General features: G+C 34.6%; 1 protein-coding gene across 1 annotated transcript in view; it reads left to right on the top strand.

Annotated features, from left to right (window-relative positions):
* TTN (titin) overlaps positions 1-18,813 on the top strand; it is a 236,887-nt gene that overhangs the window by 99,436 nt on the left and 118,638 nt on the right. Inside the window, exons 131-156 of the mRNA XM_086465971.1 lie at positions 289-384; positions 2,432-2,515; positions 2,715-3,047; positions 4,953-5,030; positions 5,235-5,309; positions 5,520-5,603; positions 5,812-5,898; positions 6,438-6,518; positions 6,717-6,818; positions 7,038-7,121; positions 8,030-8,131; positions 8,327-8,410; positions 8,766-8,843; positions 9,062-9,145; positions 9,353-9,454; positions 9,652-9,981; positions 10,618-10,698; positions 11,686-11,769; positions 12,242-12,322; positions 13,713-13,796; positions 13,988-14,068; positions 16,055-16,138; positions 16,336-16,416; positions 17,399-17,479; positions 18,217-18,300; positions 18,604-18,684. Of these exons, the coding sequence (XP_086322097.1) occupies positions 289-384; positions 2,432-2,515; positions 2,715-3,047; positions 4,953-5,030; positions 5,235-5,309; positions 5,520-5,603; positions 5,812-5,898; positions 6,438-6,518; positions 6,717-6,818; positions 7,038-7,121; positions 8,030-8,131; positions 8,327-8,410; positions 8,766-8,843; positions 9,062-9,145; positions 9,353-9,454; positions 9,652-9,981; positions 10,618-10,698; positions 11,686-11,769; positions 12,242-12,322; positions 13,713-13,796; positions 13,988-14,068; positions 16,055-16,138; positions 16,336-16,416; positions 17,399-17,479; positions 18,217-18,300; positions 18,604-18,684 (2,706 nt within the window). The remainder of the gene's footprint in view (positions 1-288; positions 385-2,431; positions 2,516-2,714; positions 3,048-4,952; positions 5,031-5,234; positions 5,310-5,519; positions 5,604-5,811; positions 5,899-6,437; positions 6,519-6,716; positions 6,819-7,037; positions 7,122-8,029; positions 8,132-8,326; positions 8,411-8,765; positions 8,844-9,061; positions 9,146-9,352; positions 9,455-9,651; positions 9,982-10,617; positions 10,699-11,685; positions 11,770-12,241; positions 12,323-13,712; positions 13,797-13,987; positions 14,069-16,054; positions 16,139-16,335; positions 16,417-17,398; positions 17,480-18,216; positions 18,301-18,603; positions 18,685-18,813) is intronic.

Raw genomic sequence — 18,813 nt, 5'->3', positions numbered from 1 at the left:
GTCTGGCACCTTTCTTGAAGTTCTAGTGTCAGAATCATAGAATCATTTCCATTGGAAAAGACCCTTAAGATTATTTTGTCAAACTATTAACACTTCCAAATCCACCGCTATGTTCCACCATATTCCCAAGGGAACCTTGAGTCTTTGAGAAACACTAGGGACATGTTTTTCCCCAATTAGTCTGGGTGTGGGAGGTATCAGGAAATCATAGCCAGTTTTCTAAGAAACTCCAAATGGGATGTTTATTATTGTACATGATATTGCACCAGAAAAAACTATTAACGTTAGAATCTGTCTTTGAAGTACCAACAGAAGAAGAACACTGGGCTATGTCAGAGGAAGTATCCATTTCTCTTCACACAGAAAAGGAGATTTCATACACAGGTATGAATGGACTAAAAAGATTCTATGTCCAAATTTACATCTTGTCATCTACTTAAAAAAAAAACCAACAAAACCCCCCACAATTTCATGTCCTGTGCAGATCATCAGTTTATCCTGAAAGTGAAGCTTGCAGAATACCATAGGACAGTATTCCATTCTCACAAAAGGCTTAAATGTTTCCTCCTGGCTTACTGCTGTTGTCATAGTGAAGCACAACCATTTCACTAGGTCCTCCTTTGCAAATCTTGTCACCTGCCTGGCCTTTGAGGGGAAACAGGGCAGCTTTTTCCTTCATTTATATTAACATGCTTTCCTCTTCTGAAAAGAAAGCCTATTATTTCCTGTTCTGTGACAGCAATTCCTCACCTAAATCTGAAGGTCAAAGAAAAAAACCTTTACCTCTGCTGCTGCCTACCTGGCTTGAGACACAGCACAATGCTGTGTATTGGACCTGAACTGAGTCCACAGATTTAAAGAAAATTCATTGCTCCATCACTTTTCGAGACAATCTGTTGATTTCAGACCTTCTGCTGTGATAAATAGCATTATCATGCTGATTTCATGGAAGATTAATACAATCACATCAGTGTGAAGTTAAATAATCTATTTAGTCTCTCTGTTGGAGAATGATGTGGGGACAGGCAGATCATGAGTACTAAGAGGAGGATGGAAGAGGATCTTCGACTGGCTTTCTGTAAGTCAGGAGCAATATGCTGGCTAGTCTGGGAAAAAAAAAAAAAAGGGAGTCAAAGCAGAAGGAAATTAAACTCAACAGTTTTCCAATGGGATAGCAAATAGAGGTATTGTAGCTAGGATAAAAGAACCCAAAGGAACATGAACTTCCTGGCAGAGGCACTCATACACAATGCAGGTTTTGTTATCAAATCAACCAGACACCAGTTCCAATCAGTTTTAGTTTAAAATTTCAAATGCAGATATACCTTGCACTTATAATTAAATATCAAGCAGAGCTCTGCCAGAAAATATTTAAATAGCTGGTCAGTCTTCACACTGCCCCAAAAATAACACTCACTTAGCAAGCATCAAGACTTGTGGCAGCCTCTCATCTACATTCATCGTGGCTTGTCACGAAGAAGGCATGTAGAAATTCTCAAATCTGCCATTGAGAAGAATGGATTCCATCTTTTAAGAAGACCAAAAAATATCTCCAATCTGTAAAGAAAACGACAGTTATTCTCTAACTTGGCAAGTCTAGTAGCCTCCCAGATGTTAAAATGCTAGGGTAATTTTCTGAGCAGTTTCCAGTTATATTGGTCAAAAACTTCCCAAGATACCTGTCTTGGAGGACAAGATCCATGCACTACTGTTCTGAAAAAGAGAATACGCTGCTTAAAAATAGTGTGCATTCTTTCCTGAATAAGTCTAGAAAACTTAATGTATTCACACCTTAATCTTTTGGAAATTTTCCTGCTTTTATAGGAAATGGCTCCTTGGCACACCTGAATAAACAAGCCACTTTGTAAAGCACTTGACAGAATAGGAAAAATACCTTCCTCACTGAGCAATTAATTCTTCTGCCTTCAATTAGATCAGACCTCTTATCCATTGTTAGTTACTCACAAAGGTTTTCTCTACATGCTGCCTCAATTTCATCTAGAGTTTCCTACGTAAATCTTTTATTACCAGTGATTGAGGACTCTTGATCTATTACTGATGTACTGCAGCGTCACTGCTGTGCAGAGGGGCTGCAACAGACAGCAGTGGGATTTAGTCATTTTATAAGGGGTTGAATTTGGATTTTGAGTTCTGCCTATTAGCAAACTTAACTTTGCTGCTAGCAGCAGTGGAGGAAGCAGGAATCATATCCATTGTTTATATTGGGATCTTCAAATGTTTGTTGTTACTTAAGTGGATAGCAGCCTAATAGCTTCCATAATTACATGTCCAGTGTCAATAAGCACACTTGTCTTTCACACATCAGCCATGTATTTGTAAGGTATCTTTTTGTGTTTCTTGCCAAGAATATTTTTGCTTTCAAACAACACTTTTAAAAATGCTTATATATAAATGTACTGTATCTTTTAAGTTCCTGATGTACCAGAGAGGGCTGTCATTGAAGAAAGAGTACCAATTTCTCCTCCTAAAAAAATGGCAAGACCGCCAGCCAAAGGTATACTAGATAGAGTACTGAAATACGGTGTAAATGTTTTCTGTGTCTTGTATGTTCCATGTACAGTGAATACTAATTTGTTTTCTATGGAATGTCCTTCCTCTGGTTTAATTCTTATTTGACAATGCCTTGAGATTCTTATTACTAGTAATATCTAGGTGCTGAATTTTAAGATTCTTTTAATTGATATCTTTTTAAGTGCCTGAAGTACGCAAGACAGTTGTCCGAAAAGAAAAAGTGTATGTTGAAGTCCCTCAGTATGAAGAGGAAGAAGAGAGTCCAAAATATGAAGAGGAAGAAGCCACCAGATATGAGAAGGAAGTAATCCATTACAAGGAGGAAGTCCACCATTTTGAAGAAGTCAGTCAATATGAGGAGGAAGTTCCTCAGTATGAAGAAGTTCCTCAATATGAAGAGGAAGAAGTCACCCGTTATGAAGAAGTTGTTTATTGCGAAGAGGAAGTTCCTGAATACGAGGAGGAAGAATCAGAAGTTCCCCAGTATGAAGAGGAGGCTCCCCCACCTGTTAGAGGTATACTTTAACTTTAGGATATGTTAAAGAAAAATTAATATCTTTTCATTCTGTTTATATAGCAAAGTTTTCTTTTAATATGTTACAGTGTGCTTTTTTTCAAGACGTTTAATGACTAATATATAGTGTAGGAAATGTGTGATGCCTGTATGTCTACTCTTTACTACTAGCTCTATAAATTTAAATGTTCTATGTCATACATATTCATTCTTCTTTCGTATGAAGTCTGTATAACCCACTAAGAAAATTTAACTGAGCTTTATTTCATCCTCATCTGGGGTCCAATTTTACTATCAGACTGAGCTTGAAATACTTGGAAATGTTTATGAGAATTCTGCAGTCACAGACAAAAAACAGGTTTATCTAGAAAATAGTTAGGGTACTTGAAAATAAGTGATTTAGGAACACAAGTCACATTGACTTCATCTCAGAAATCTTTGAAAACCCTGTAGTTGTTGTTTGTTTATTTCTTGAAGGGACTAGTATGTTTTCATGGAAAGAAAAGATATAAAAGTTCAATTAAATTATCACATCTAAATACCCTTAGGTTTAGGTGTTTTCCTTAGACATAATTTTTATGGTACTGGTGTAAATTTTCAACGCTGTCAGTACAGAACGAGTGTATTATTCGCTACTTGGAGAGGATAACTAGGTCATGACAAGATCTTTGTGATAAAGCCTTTCTGCACCATAATAAAAAGATATTGACTATATCTGCTTTTCCAAAATTACATAATCATCTAAGAGTACCCAAAAATATTGATTTCCAGTCCTGATTCAAATCATTCCATAGCTTCTCTTCCCTGAAAAGATGTTCAGAATTTATTTTGACTAATTAATGAATACCAAAACTGTATTTAACATTGTTTGTACAAGAATTTTGACGTGTTGATTAACACTTTTTTTCTATTAAAGAAAAGGCACACTGTAAAACCTAGGTTAATCCTGAACAGGGAGATTAGGGTTAGCTAAATTTCCTTTGACTCTGTCATAGTAGTTAAATGTAATTCATATGTGCTCCAAACTTTCGTCAGTATGCACAGAACCAGTGGGATTACTCTACTGTCATCATAAAACTTGTATGGATATTCTGAGCACAAAAAATGTTAAGAAACATTTTAGTTGAAACTTTTGCCTCACTGCATTTAAATAGAAAATCTGTTGATTTTAGCAGAGTCAGGATTCTATTTTTTTCATTGGAGTAAACCACTGATAACTGTTGCCGTTACTCAACAAATTGTTGCATAAACTGCTGTCCATATATAATGTGTCTATAGTTCTGTGTTTGAAGTAAATCAATTGATAAATTTGATGTGCTTGCTTTTTGCATGTAGAAAGCACTTGGAAATTTCTGAGGAAAAAAAGCAATCAGCAATATGTGTTCAATACGTATACAAAGTTGGCTTATTCAACATGATCAGATGCAACATGTTACATGCCTGAGAAGTGGTAGGATCATAGCTTTAGGGAAAAATAAGGAGAAGTAGTAAACCCACTAAATATCTAATACAGCAATTAAATAGTTGTTTACTACAATATTTGTAACAAAATCCAAAAATTGGAGGAAAAAAATTGTATTTTTGCAAGTTTTCCCACCATGACATTTCTTCATCTTCTTTAACACCTGGTTCTAAAAAGCCAAACTCTCTCTTAACTCAATATTTTGATCATCAAATAAGCCCTTGAAGTTAAAAATGTTTTTATTGATGGCCTCAATGGCTAAGCAGAGAGAATGGACATAATAGCAGTTAATATAATCTGTTTGCTATTTTATTTTGTCTTAATGATCATACCGTGTTAAACCACAGCTGTATGTTTTGCAGATGTATTTGTGATGCTTGCTTGCACTTTATATGCCTGTTGGTTTAGAAGTAAATACTTAAAACATTGATGATATCTTTCAAGTGCCTGAGGTTCCCAAGAAGCCTGTTCCAGAGGAAAAAATAGCTATTCTGAAGAAAAAAGAAGCTCCTCCAGTAAAAGGTATATATCATTTCTTATGTTAGCAGACGTCCTCTGAAAATGTAATTCACAGTATCTTTCAGATGTCTTACTTGATCATTACATTTTTCTGTTCTTTTTGGAGGGGGCTTTTCACATGAAATGTTTGTGCACCTGTCTTTTTTGTTTCATTTCTGTTTTGAATAGCTTGTGGATTTTTTTTTAACCAAAATAATGTTTTTGAAGTGCCTGAGGTGCCAAAGAAACCTGTACCTGAAAAGAAAGTCCAAGTGCTGAAGAAGGAAGCTCCCCCAGCTAAAGGTATATGAACTTGTAATTAACTATGATCAGAAAGGTCTTCTAGATTTCATTTATCTTCTCAGTTTTGTTAAACACTAGGATAGTAAAAGGATTGTTGCTTTTAAGAATTGTGGGGTTTTGTGTTTGTGTTCAATTGTTTGGTATCACTGGCTTGTACATCATGGTGTTTTAGATCCTTATGCCAAGCTCAATTTAAAATATCTTACTAAGTTCCAGAAGTGCTGAAGAAACCTGTGCTAGAAGAGAAGCTTCCTGTTCCTGTACCAAAAAAGAAGGAAGTTCCACCAGCCAAAGGTATATCAGCTCTTGACTGAATGTCTTAAAAAAAATAGTTAAAAATTCAGTCTTTGTTCACCTTTCCTCTTTAATGTAATGTAGACCGAAGAGAGTTTTCTATTCTTGACAGTTCTTCTTTGTCATTCCTGTTCATTGATTCATATAATTGTTCTTTACCTTATGGTTCAAAAACAGAATTCTTAAACTACAATAATATCTTACTAAGTTCCAGAAGTGCTGAAGAAACCTGTGCCAGAAGAGAAGGTACTTGTCCCAGTGCCTAAAAAAGTGGAAGAACCTCCGCCAGCCAAAGGTACACGAATTTCTGGTTGAACTGCATAATTCTAGCTTTATTTCTTCTGATTTAGAAGACTGCAAGTAACAATTCCATTTCTTGTCCTAGTGTGTTTGATATTGAACCACTCACTGACCTATGTTTGATCAGGGCACTGTATTGTGGCCATTTCTGTTAGTCGTGAGCGCTATGCTTATTCTACTTAGAAAATTTCTGGTTTTGTGTATTGTATTGTCTCTGTCTTTTGGATCTTACATATCAAAATTATTTAAAATTCCTTGCTCTTTCAAAAACCGGTGCTCCAAAAGATAAACAATGTACCTAATTAACCAGACTTCCCACTTAGTCTTACTATGCCAATTTGTAATGCTGTAGTCTGTATGTTTGTAAGTCTACATCCGTGCATAAATCTGTGGATAAAATCAATGTTATCTTTCATACACAATTAAACTTTACCATACTTGTGTAGTTATCTTAATATCAATTATACAGTTATCATTTTACTATATTTTATGTTACATTGAAAATTAATTTCTTAAACAAAAATGTCTTTAAAGTGCCCAAAGTGCCCGAGAAAGTTCCAGAAAAGAAAGTACCTGTTCTTGTACGTAAAAAGCCAGAACCTCCACCAGCCAAAGGTATCTCTTCTTATAACTGAACATTTGGATGATGCTTCTTATTGTTTCTGTATGCTTGTTATTAGAATTTAACTGAAGTATTATAGCAGTTTGTGACAAATCTACTTCCTAATTTGTACTCTTTAGCTTCTGTGTAAGTTGTCTTTCAGTTTCTGTTGTTGTGTCTACATTTTCTACAATTAAATACTATCTTTGAAGTGCCAGAAATACCAAAACCTCCCTCTGAAGAGGTACCTATTTTTGTTCCTGATGAAGAAGAAGAAGAGGAAGAGGAAGCTGTTCCGCAGATACCAGCAAAAGGTACACCATTCCTTCTTGAAAATAATCAGAGAGCTTCGTTTAGATCATTAAAAGATCTTCGTTTTTACTGAATGTTTTAAGCTGGATGTAAACCTTAATTATCCTTCTGAGGGGAGTTTTCTTATTATTATTGGTCTTTGTGACTTTGTTCTGTGCTTTTAGTAGTTTTGATGCTCTAAAAGTAATTGAAAATTTCTTATCAAAACAATATCTTTAAAGTGCCAGAGGTGCCCAAGAGAGCTGTCCCAGAAGAAAAAGTACCTGTTGCAGTTCCTAAAATAAAGAAAATTCCACCAGCTAAAGGTATATCACACTGTGGTGCATGCAGATAATTTGTCTCCCTTACATTTTCGTATTTCAGTGGAAACTCATTTTAAAAATCAATTTATACTCCTGTACAGTCAGATCCTTAGTTCTAGCACCCTTCTGCTCTCTCTCCTGTAGTGAGCAGTGCTAGGTCTCAGCCAGGGCTTGATTGTCATTGTTTTGTTATCGACTTCAGTGGGCCGAGAATCAGGTCTTGAATGATCAGCGTTTTCCATTTTAAGTGATTGCTGTGAATTAAATAATTCATTTTGATATCATTATTCAGAGATAATATTTAAATTAACTTAAATTTTGTTTAAAAAAATACCTAGAATAATATTTTACGGGCCTTTAACCGGAAGTTCTTCAATTCAGGGAGATCGTTCTGACATGTACCTTGAGAGTATGCTAAAATCTCAAGCCTTTTATCTAAACTTATATAAAAATAAAATCGAATCACAATGACTATACGAATAACCAGAAGATATACCCTAAATGTGAAATTCGAAGTGGAGGCAGACTATCGCAGAGGCCACTATTTGGTGCTGAGTGAATTCTACTTCAGCAGCTGACTTTTTTAGAAAACATAGAAAAGCAGACACTGAAAGTTTTTTATGTAAAAAGTTAGATGCTAATAATCTTCTACAACCTCTCCTTTGTAGCCTATCTTGCTAGTATTTTCCATTGGCAATGATGCTGCATGATTAAGAATTGGGCTAAAGATCTAATCCTTATATAATCTTTATAACCCAATTGAACTTTGTTGTTTTAAGGGAGTGAAGAATAACTAATTGAGTTTCCCTTATTTTTATTACTATTGTTTTAAAGTTGGTGTCCTTGTGGTTTATGTTACGAAGCTCTCTTTGTGATGTTGTGAAAGTAAACTTAAAATAATATCTTTAAAGTGCCTGAGGTGGCAAAGAAAGTTGTGCCTGAAGAAAAGGTTCCCGTTTTTGTTCCTGAGGAAGAAGAGGAAACTATTCCAGAGGAAACTATACCAGCAAAAGGTACATGATCTTTTCTTGCAAGCCACTCATGAGATCTTTGGGGTTAATTAAAATTAATCTTTATTTCTTGTTCTAAGTTGTATGTAAAACTTAATCATGCTTTCGGGCAGCTTGTGACCTTGTTTCATGTTTTTTCATGCTTTTAATGCTCTGCAAGTAATTTTAAAACCTATTTGCAAAATAATATCTTTAAAGAGCCAGAGATTCCTAAGAAACCTGTCCCAAAAGAAAAAATACCTGTACCCACTCCTGAGAAACTGGAGCTTCCTCCAACAAAAGGTACATAAATTAATACCTAGGAAAAAAAATTGTTGTTATTCTCATTCAATGTTTCTATTTATTTTATTTTGTTGGTTATTTATGTTAGTTTTATGTCCCCACTGTCTTTCTATATTGATGTCTTAGACTGCTTGTCAAATTCCTAGTATAAAATAAGCTCCAAAATTATTCGACTTGTTCAAGAAATCTGCCTATGGATATAAAATGTCTTTTGTTTTTATTTCTGTTTCATCTTTAGAAACTTTAAAATGCATTCTGCAAATTAGTTCTTATTTCATTATGTCTGTGTGTTTTCTGTTGTCTTTCTCATACTACTGGTGGACGATATTCTTAAAATAAAATAATGTCTTTAAAGTGCCTGAGATGCCCAAGAAACTTGCTCCTGAAGAGAAAGAACCTATTCTTAAAAGGGTGTCAACTCCACCAGCCAAAGGTATTGCAGTTTGTAAATGCTGTTATCATTAACAGATAACCCTCTTCATACAAGTTGAACTTAGCAAGGGACATTTCACCTTGTCTGTCTTGTACTGTATTTGTCAGTATAGTATTTGTTTTTTTGTAAGTTTCTGTTCTGCTGTTTGGAATCTTCTGGGTTTGTGTCTATTTAAAAATTGTACAAAAGAGCACTGAAGTTAGGTCCTATCTTTAAAGCACCCAAGATGCCTAAGAAGGTTGCTCCTGAAGAGAAGGTACCTGTTGCCCTCCCTGAAAAAGTGGAGGTTCCAGCTGCAAAAGGTATATGTACTCCTGATTATAATTAATATTTATGCTAAAAATACTCTTGACCTTCTTTCTAACTTTTATCTTTGTTGTATAAGATTTCTGCTTGAATTTACGTTTAAACTCTTCATTATCAATGTTCACATTGTAGAACCATAAAGCTCTGTTTCTTGTGCTTTTTTCCTTATACTGCTTAATGTGGTTTTTTTGAATTCTTAAAAGAAATTTATATCTTTAAAGTCCCTGAGGTGCATAAAAGAGCTGTTGCAGAAAAGAAAGTGCCAGCTATTGTGCCCAAACCCAAAGAACCAACACTGTCTAAAGGTACGGGTATATTTCTTCTTATTCCTCCCAAAGAGAATATGTATATGTAATATTTCAGGAGCATTTATGTTCTTATGTTTTAATGTAACTTATACTTGTGGTTATCATGTACATTTCCTTTATGGATCATCTTGACTAACTGTAAAAAAAATAAATCATATAATTGTAAGGTAGTAACAATAATACTGTTTCTAAAGTGTCCGAAGTATCCAAGAAACTTGTCTGGAAAGAAAAAGCCCCTGCTCCTGTGGTGGAGAAGTATGAGTACACCTATGAAGAATACGAAAAGTATGAGACATACGAAAGTATTGAAGAGTTTGAGAAGATTCAGGAAACTGAAGAAATTGAGGCATATGAGGAACCTGAAGAACCTGAGAGATATAAGGAGATTCAGGAACAGGAATATGAAGAGGAAGCTGGGGAGAAAGAAGATGTCTATGAAAAGTATGAGTTTAAGGAGAAGGAAGAGATCTATGAGAAATATGAGGAGGTATATGAGGAAGCTTACGAAATCAAACCAGCTATAGGTACATATATTTTATATTCTTATAGTTTGTTGAGTTCCCAGCTACTGCTTAAGCCTCCTTTGTGTGCTTATTTATATTTTTCCCTGTTTGTAGTCTTATGCTTGTCTATTGCTGGTGATGATAAATCCATTCAAAGATTGTTTCTCTCCTACTTCTTCCTAAGGAATTCTTCCCTTCACAATGGAATGGGTGGATTCCCCATCTGACTGCCCAAGAGTGAGCTAGTGTAGATATGACACAAGTAAAGTAAACTATTACTTTCTGATGCAGTACAGCTTCAGCCTGAATTCAATTTTTTTTCATGTGTCAATATTTGTTTCTTTTGTCCAGTTTAGCTCCTGTGAGCTACAGAGTCACAAAACTCATGTAGGACCTTCCTTCTCATCATTTAAATTTATGATCATAGGGTCCCTCATGCCAAACAGAAAGTGCATTTAAAATGTACCAGAAAGATGTACACTGATATTCCTTAGCTTTCATTGCTCAAGAACTCTGAGATAAGTGGCTGTTCACTTGTCTCTGCATAAATTATGAGATGGTTCCTCTATGAATGAGTGATTGCTCTGCTTGCTGTCTTTGAATCTGTTGTTAATTCCTTATAAATAACTTAAAGTCCATAACGAAATATTTTTAAAGTGCCTGAAGTGCCTAAAAGACCTCTGCCAGAAGAAAAGGTACCTGTTCCTGTTCCTAAAAAAGAAGCTCCACCAGCTAAAGGTACATCAGCCATTAGATAGATTTAAAAGCACAGCCTTCTGCCCAAGTCTCTGAATTCCCAAACCCAGTAATTTACCTATTCTGATTCCACTGCTAGACCCTTACCTTTCTTTCACAGTACAGTCAAAGACAGAGATTAAGTTACTAAAAAAATAATATTTCTTTAACAAATCAAAACTGAGACAAATTACTTTCTGAGGACAAAGGAAGTGCAGGCAGGACCTTCAAGTTTTAATTTTTGCCATCGCAATATAAGCAACATCCTATAGCTAATCATTGAAAACAAGCAGACAAATAAATTAATAAAAGACTGTTGAGCTATAGCGCCATATCAATGAAACTCCAGTTTCTTACAGAATCCTAAAAGACTAGGACCTTCTTCAACCTAATCATGACCTGGAGTGCATTCAATCTTAATAGGAGTTCTCTGTATCAGGCTCTACAAAAAATAAGTGTCATGAATAGCAATTGTCAGTGGATGCTAGTAGAGTTTCTGTAATAGTCTGGACCTCTGCTATTTTCTGTTCAGAGCACTTAATTTGCCAGAAATTAGTTTTGTGCTAAATTTCGTAGTTGTTTCTCATACAAATTGCCAGAGTGAAATCAGTGGGAAAGCGGTGGGGTTTTTTGCATGCAGACTTGGAGTTAGTTGGTAGGAAATTAAAAACTTATTGTATTCCCAGCTGGCATTACTTAGAGCTGATAGTTCACGAAACCTAATTATTAAGGCTTATCCTAGTCAAAAATTCACCCATCAAGAGCAGTGTTTTCCTTTCAGTGAACACTGAAGACTCTAGCTATGTGAATCCAAGGAAAATAGTCCAGACAGGTGGCCTGTGAGGTCTCCACTCAATGGCAATTGAGGACACTGTACTTTGTACTTTTCTAAATTTTCTGACTCTGCATTGTTTGCTTTTTGTTTAACTTCTATTGTTACATAATATTCATACTGCAAAAGTTCTTAAAAGAACACCTATGTCTTTAAAGTGCCAGCGGCTCCAAAGAAACCTGTTCCAAAAGAAAAAGTACTACCTGATGTTCTCAAAAAGGAAATTACTGCACCAGCTAAAGGTATACTTCCTCTGCATTGTCCTTATGAACTCTGATGTCAGTCTTTCGTCTTCATTATTTGTTGAGAAAGGTGTGCATATGTTTTATGTCCCCACAGTGTTTTTTTTCAACTGTTTGTGATTGAGTCTTTTTTCGCTTGTTGGTTTCAAGTAATTTGTTGAAAATATGTGAGAGTTCCCTTTAAAAATCATGTGTTCTGTCATTAAACTACACATGAAAGAAACTCAGAAATAAAAAATATTTTTATTTCTTCTTAAAAGAAATTCCACCATCCAAATGTATAGCCATCTTTCAAGACTGTATTTTTAATACCTTATTCTTCTGTCTAATCTTCAAAATTAACGTAGATGTTCTTTCAGAAAGCATTTAATCCTTTCTTGTTTCATGAATCTTCCTTATCAGATTTGCTCTTTTTCTTTCTAACTTTTTCCAAATAACTTTGAAAGCCCTAAAAGTAAATTGTATCTTAAAGGGCCAGCCATCGTCAAAACAACTATCCCTGAAGAAAAGAAACCTACACATACACCTGAAATAGAAGTTCCACCAGTGAAAGGTAAAGGAACCTTTGATATGCAAATTTATGGAAAGGAAATATTTGTGTTGTTTTTCCCAACTAACGTAATCTAAAATGATCCTCATGTTCTTTACATCATGGCAAGAGTACCTAGTCTCTAAGTGCAGATTTAGCTCTCAGTGATAAATTGAAAAATCTGAGGCAAACATTTCAGATATGTGCTACGTTTGCTAAACAGTAAATACATTGATTTATGAAAGAAAACATGCTGAGGAGGTATCGCTACTTACACTACCAGTATCTAAAACTTCAGTGCTTTTGTATTTGTAATATACTTCTGAATTTAGTTTAAACTGGGATTTTGAAGCCAAGACATTGGTCATGATATTTGTGAAGAAGTAATAGGGCAAGAGCTAGTAAGTTAAAATCATTAAAGCTGTTACACATATCAGAAGGAAAAGCATGATGATACTGTAAGAAAACCAAACGGCTTATGCTCTTTGAGAGCAGAAACTAGATTACTTCACATGATTAATAGTTCCAGCAAGACTGTTCTAGAACTGTATAATATTTCATTCTTGAAAAGGCATGGTATTTGGGACCTCAAAAGAACTTAGTTTTCTGGGTTTATTTCTGTTTGGGGTTTTAAAAGTTGAAAATTATTTGGAGATTACTAAAAGAAAACTAATATCTTTGAAGTTCCTGCGTTTCATAAGAGAGATGTTCTTGAAGAGAAAGTACCCACCATTATACCTAGAGAAGAGGAGCCTCCTTTGTATGAAGGTATATCAATGACACATCTACCAAGTACTAAATTGCAGAGAATATATCAATTCATGCTCTAGATTGTTCTGTAAAATATGACATACTAAATTCAGTTTTAAAAATTATTTGAAAGTCATTTCCATCCATACCTTTGAGACCCTTTCTCCCACCAAATTTATCTGTAGTTTAGCATTTTAAAAATGTTCTTTTCTCCTCCTATAATGGAAGAAAGAAACATAAATAAGAGAGAAAGTGAGTTTCTGATCCAGGAAAGCACTTTAGGCACATTCAACAAAAGAAATGAACTTATGTAGACACTGGTTAAAAAGCCATCCTGAGTAACAATTAATTTTTGAGCTGAGATATAGATAGTTAGCTCCAGATGAGGACACGTGAAATTCAGTTACAATTCCTACCTAATACGCAGAAGTAAGTAACCTGAAAATAAAAGAAATACTTCTGTAAACCTGTATTTGCTAATTGGGAATGGTCACTTCTAGCAAAGGTAGGTGAATGATCAGGCTGAAATGAGATACTTAAATAATGTATGTTCAAGCAGCCCTTTGTCCATATGCATGTCTGCATTTTTGCTTTATAAGTTGTCTTTCTAATCTTGTCTTGTAAATAATACTAAAATACGTGAAATAAACTAATATCTTTAAAGAACCTGAAGTTTATGGAGAAGTTCCAACAGAAGAAAAGGTCCCTGTTATTGTTCCTAGTGAACCAGAAGCACCAGCAGCTAAAGGTATGCCAACTATTCAAACAATCCATACAGAATATATTCCCTACAAATTATTCGTCTTCATTCCATCTGTGTGCTAATCTGTTATTTAATTGTTGATTCTAATGTTTTGTTAGATGCTATGTGTCATAGCTTCTTTGTTATTTACATTTTGTATATTTTAATGTTCTTTTAAAATTTTAATATCTTTGAAGTACCTGCAGTAACAAAGAAAACTATCCCACTGAAGAAAATACCTGCTGTTCTACCTACACAAGAAGCTCCTCCAGCTAAAGGTACATGACCTCCAAATGGATTTTCTCTAGTCTCTTTCAAAAGTAAGGTACCAAGTGAGAAACCCAACGTGCTTATTTTTCTTGGACAACAATTTTCTTCCTTTTGATCTCTTGTAAGAGTAAATTTTGTCTGGGTTTTTTTTGTTTGTTTTTTCTTAGAAAGAAAGCACACATACAGGGAGACCAGAGATTAAAAACATAATAATTTTGCAACCATCTACAAAGAGTTCCAAGATATTTCAAAACTAATGAACAGTTATCAAGACAGAATAATTCACAATTCAGGAAAAAATTCAAGCAATTTTCTATAAGTTCTTTTTTTTTGTGTTGTGTTAGCAGCTCCTCAAACAGATCAATACATTCTGTATCAAGAATTTAAAATTTAAAACGACTAAATTAGACAAATAGAAAGAAATTTAGTAGACAGGAAATCCATAGCAGGACCAGAGATTGGCTTTATATTTTTTTTTGTCTCATGTTTTATTTCCCAAAATAATTTGTATGACAATATATTTTTTTAAAAAATCTAAAAAGTTATGGCAGAAGCTTATTTGTAGAAACTCTTTGCAGTCATGTCAGGGGCTTTAATAAAGTCAAGGTTAAGGTAAGACTTTAAATCAAGACAAAATACAAAGCCACAAAGGTTTTTTCACAGAAACATATTTTCATAATAATACTCCAGCACTGAAGAACTCTATAGATGTTTAAAAAATAATATTTAATTAATTGCACTGGAGTTTTGCATTGATTTATAGGCAATTTTGAAATTTTAAAAAAATAAAACCCTTTAAAAACCATTAAGATTTTTTGATAAGAAGAAAACCCCTAACTACTATGTTTTCAGAGAAGAGCAAATTCAGACCTCTAAGTGCTAGGAGTTAAAAAAAACAGTGAACTCCAGGAAAAAAAAAAAGTTGTTTTCACAGGTTAAAACTATGTATTTTAGTATTGTTCTACTAGAATTTTATTGTTTTACAAAACTGTACTACTTATTTCCTAGTGCAAATTTCTAAAATGAGCCAATATTTTTAAGTTCCTGAGGTACCAAAGAAAGCTGTCCACAAAGAAAAAATACCTCCTGTTCTACCTAAAGAAGAAGCCTCACTCCTTAAAGGTACAAGAAATTTTAACTAGGATTTGATGCACAAAATACATGTTTTCATAGATAAATCTTCAATTATTTTGAGAGCATTCTGTCTATCATAAACTACAGTTCAGTTAGCTTTGGTTAGCTGCGACAGTATAAAATTAATTTTTAAAAAAATTAAAAACTACATCACCTGTAGTTGTTTTTAAGGGGAAAATTAGGTTTATGTGCAAAAGAGGCAATTGCACACTTACCTGAGATTGGTCCAAGGGGGGAGTGGGGGGAGGGGGGGGTTAGGAGGGTGAGAAAAAGTGACAGAGCTTAGATGGACAGGGTTTATCTCTTTGTACTCACGGAAGTAGCTCAGTTTGGGACATATCACACATCTTTCTTCTGGCAAGCTGCAGAGGTCTAATCAGAGTAGAATAAGAGATTTTTGTCTTCCCTCATTTGAATGAATCCTAATTTTGACGGTAGATATAAAATCTGTGTATCTTAAGCTGAGCTTGAATATTTGATTGCATTTTTTCTCTACCTTTCACATTGTCTTGTTTTCTGAAGATAGTCTAAGTTAGTTTAAATATTTAAACTAATATCTTTCAAGTGCATGAAGTTTATGAGGAGATGCACATAGAAGAAGAAATTTCTACTGTTCATAGAAAAGAGGAGGCTCCAGCACCTAGAGGTATATATTTTCTTCATCATCTTTTCCTGCAATTTGCGAAGTCAAGAACTCCAGGAAAATTAAATTATTCATGTTCTTGATTTAGTTCTTGTTCAATGTAATTAATATTTGTGTACATTCTTTTAGTACCTTACTTACATTATAAACTTGGGATTTTTTAATGACTTGTTTTCTATTCTATATAAATTCTTAAAATGAACTAATATCTTTAAAGTGCCAGCAGTTGTTAAGAAAGCTGTTCCAGAAGATAAAGTGCCCATTGTTGTGCCTAAAAGACCAGGATCTCCACCATCTAAAGGTACCTTGATAGCCTAGTAGAACCAAAGTCTTTTGCTGATGATGTCTTTTCTCTTTCCTGCATTGTTTCTGATTTATTAGTTCATGGTCCGCTTGTGTCAGATTTGTGGCGTTTATGTTGTATATGTCCCTTTTCCTGTTTCTGAACTCGTCTTTAATTCATAAAATAGAAATTAAAATCAGTAAATATCTTTCAAGTGCCTGAATTGCCCAAGAAAACTATTCCTGAAGAGAAACCTGTCACCCTGCCTAAAAGGCCAGAAGCTCCACCTGCCAAAGGTATAGGTCAACATATCCTTTCTTTCAAGTCTCTTCTGTCCCTTGTTTTGTTGCTGTCAAATTATTAAAAATTAGTTGAGTTTGTCTATTTCTTCTACCCAAGAATTATCCATTGTGATGGCACAGAAATTGTATCAGAAACTAGTCAAAGGGACTAAAAATAAGGAAGACTGTAGCTAAGTAAACATGCAGTGAGATTTACAGAACATTTTCACATCATGGATGTTTATAGGTACTGCAAACGGCCTCAGAAATTCTATTAATATTCAAGAAAGAAGTATATATGCTTCATCTTTCACATTGCTCATGTTAAATTCAGCAGTCAGTTGATTTAATTTTGAGTGGAAATAGCATTATGCACTAATGTAACAAACCAGTTGTTACAATTCATCCAAATATTTTAGAAGTCTGTCTGAACTAGCAGTTTGTGTAGTGTGTCATCACTGCATGACAAAAGGTCCCCAGCAAAGTTGCTTCAAACTGTTGTTTGCCAAGGTGATAGAACCACAGAGACTTTTCAGAACATATAACTGTTGTCAGAGTATCGTTATACATCTACTTGTTTTGTCTTATTTCTCTGTATGCATGTTTTCTTTCTGTAATTCTTAAAAAGTACACTAATATCTTTAAAGTGTCCAAGGTACCTAAGAAATCTGTCTCAGAAGAGAAAGTAAATGTTGCTGTGCCTAAAAAGCCAGGAGTAAAAACACCTAAAGCTCACATGACAATAATGGTGACTCTCTGAGGAGGAGATTTCTCTTTGTCTTGGGCAGTAGGGTTTACAGTAAAAGAAAAAATTGCATTTATTTCTCATTTCTAAAAAATCCTAGTAGTATACATCATTTTGTGCATGACAAGTCTCTCTTCATATCTGATCTTACGTTTCTTTCTGATATGCTTCTTTTTAGACTCTTTCTTCTTAATAATTTACATATTTTAAATGCCTTAAATATAACACAAACAAATGCTCTTTTCTTTAAAGTGTCAGAGGTGCCCAAGAAAATTCCAGAAGAGAAAGTACCCGTTGCTGTTCCTAGAAAACCAGAACCACCAGCAGTGAAAGGTATGATGCACTCCAGGTAACTAAAATATGGAAGAGTAAAACACCTCTGCCTTGATTGTGCAGATTAGGTTTTTGGTTGTTTGTTTGTGTTCTTCTGTTACTTTTATTTTCTGTGACAACAGTTCTATATATGCTGCTGTTTTGAAAAGTCTTCCTTTTGAATCATAGCTGTAAGCAGCGTACCAGTGTGTTAGAAACACTGATGCGACTGGGCAGAGATGAGACTGATACTTGAGAACCACAGCAGAAATCTTTAAGAGAAAACAGGGCTTTTGTGATCTCAAATACTCCTGACTGACAGTGAAAAATTGGCCTCAAAAGAGAGTTTAATAATTTTGAAGTATAGGATAGTGATATCTAACACAGGAGAAAACCCTCCAAGAGGGTTTCTCCCACAGGAGAAAACCAATCCAGATGAAAAAAATGGTACCAAGAAGTCATCATGCATAGAGGAACATGACAAGAAATACAGAACGGACAATGGCAGCCTTAGTCAAATGGAGATTTGTGAAGTGATTGAATAAAATGTAAAAACAATGTTATGTAGAAGGAGAAACTCCAAGACTCTGAGGTGTTTCCTCAGACTTTACAGGGACACAAAAGAACCTTAAGTCAATAAACTTGTCAGATCAATGACTCCATTAAGAACCTCCCTACATTGTAACTTCTACTGAAAATTTTTGAACTTAACTGTAAAATTCTATATAATAACTGAAAATAATCTCTTCTCCTTAAAGTGCCTGAAGCACCCAAGGAAGTGGTTGTAGAAGAGAAAATCAAAGTTGCTGTGCCTAAAAAGCCAGAAGTACCACCAGCTAAAGGTACATATCATGACTAAAATCATGGCAATATTTTGTCTTACTTTCACTGATAAGATCTTTTTGATACCATTTCACCATCTTTCTATCTTATAAACTATGGTTTTTGTATCTCATTTTTGGGAGCAGCCTCTTTACTCCTCTCAAATGACTCTCAGTCAAGACTGAGAGCAAAAACCCTATTTGGTAAAGGGTATTATGTTTAATTGATGTTACCTGGTGTTCATTTGTTTGTTTCCTCTTCCGCTTTAATGCTATTTAAACATCTTTAAATTCTTCTTATTAACATAATTATTAATGTTAAAGTGCCAGAAGTGACCAAGAGAGTCCCAGATGAGAAAATACCCATTGCGGAGCCTAAAAAACCAGCAGTTCCACCAGCCAAAGGTACTTGTCATTATGACAAAATTAACAGAATCAAAAACATCACTTTTTTATTAACACTATAGAAGTCAGTACCCAAGACCTCCATTAGAATTTTCTTCTGTGGTCAAAGGTTTTTCAAGTGAACAAATG

The sequence above is a fragment of the Leptosomus discolor genome, chromosome 5 (assembly GCF_034619465.1).
Source record: "Leptosomus discolor isolate bLepDis1 chromosome 5, bLepDis1.hap2, whole genome shotgun sequence".
NCBI lineage: Eukaryota > Metazoa > Chordata > Aves > Leptosomiformes > Leptosomidae > Leptosomus > Leptosomus discolor.
Note: the sequence above shows the minus strand (reverse complement) of the source record. Positions and strands in the feature narration are given on the sequence as shown.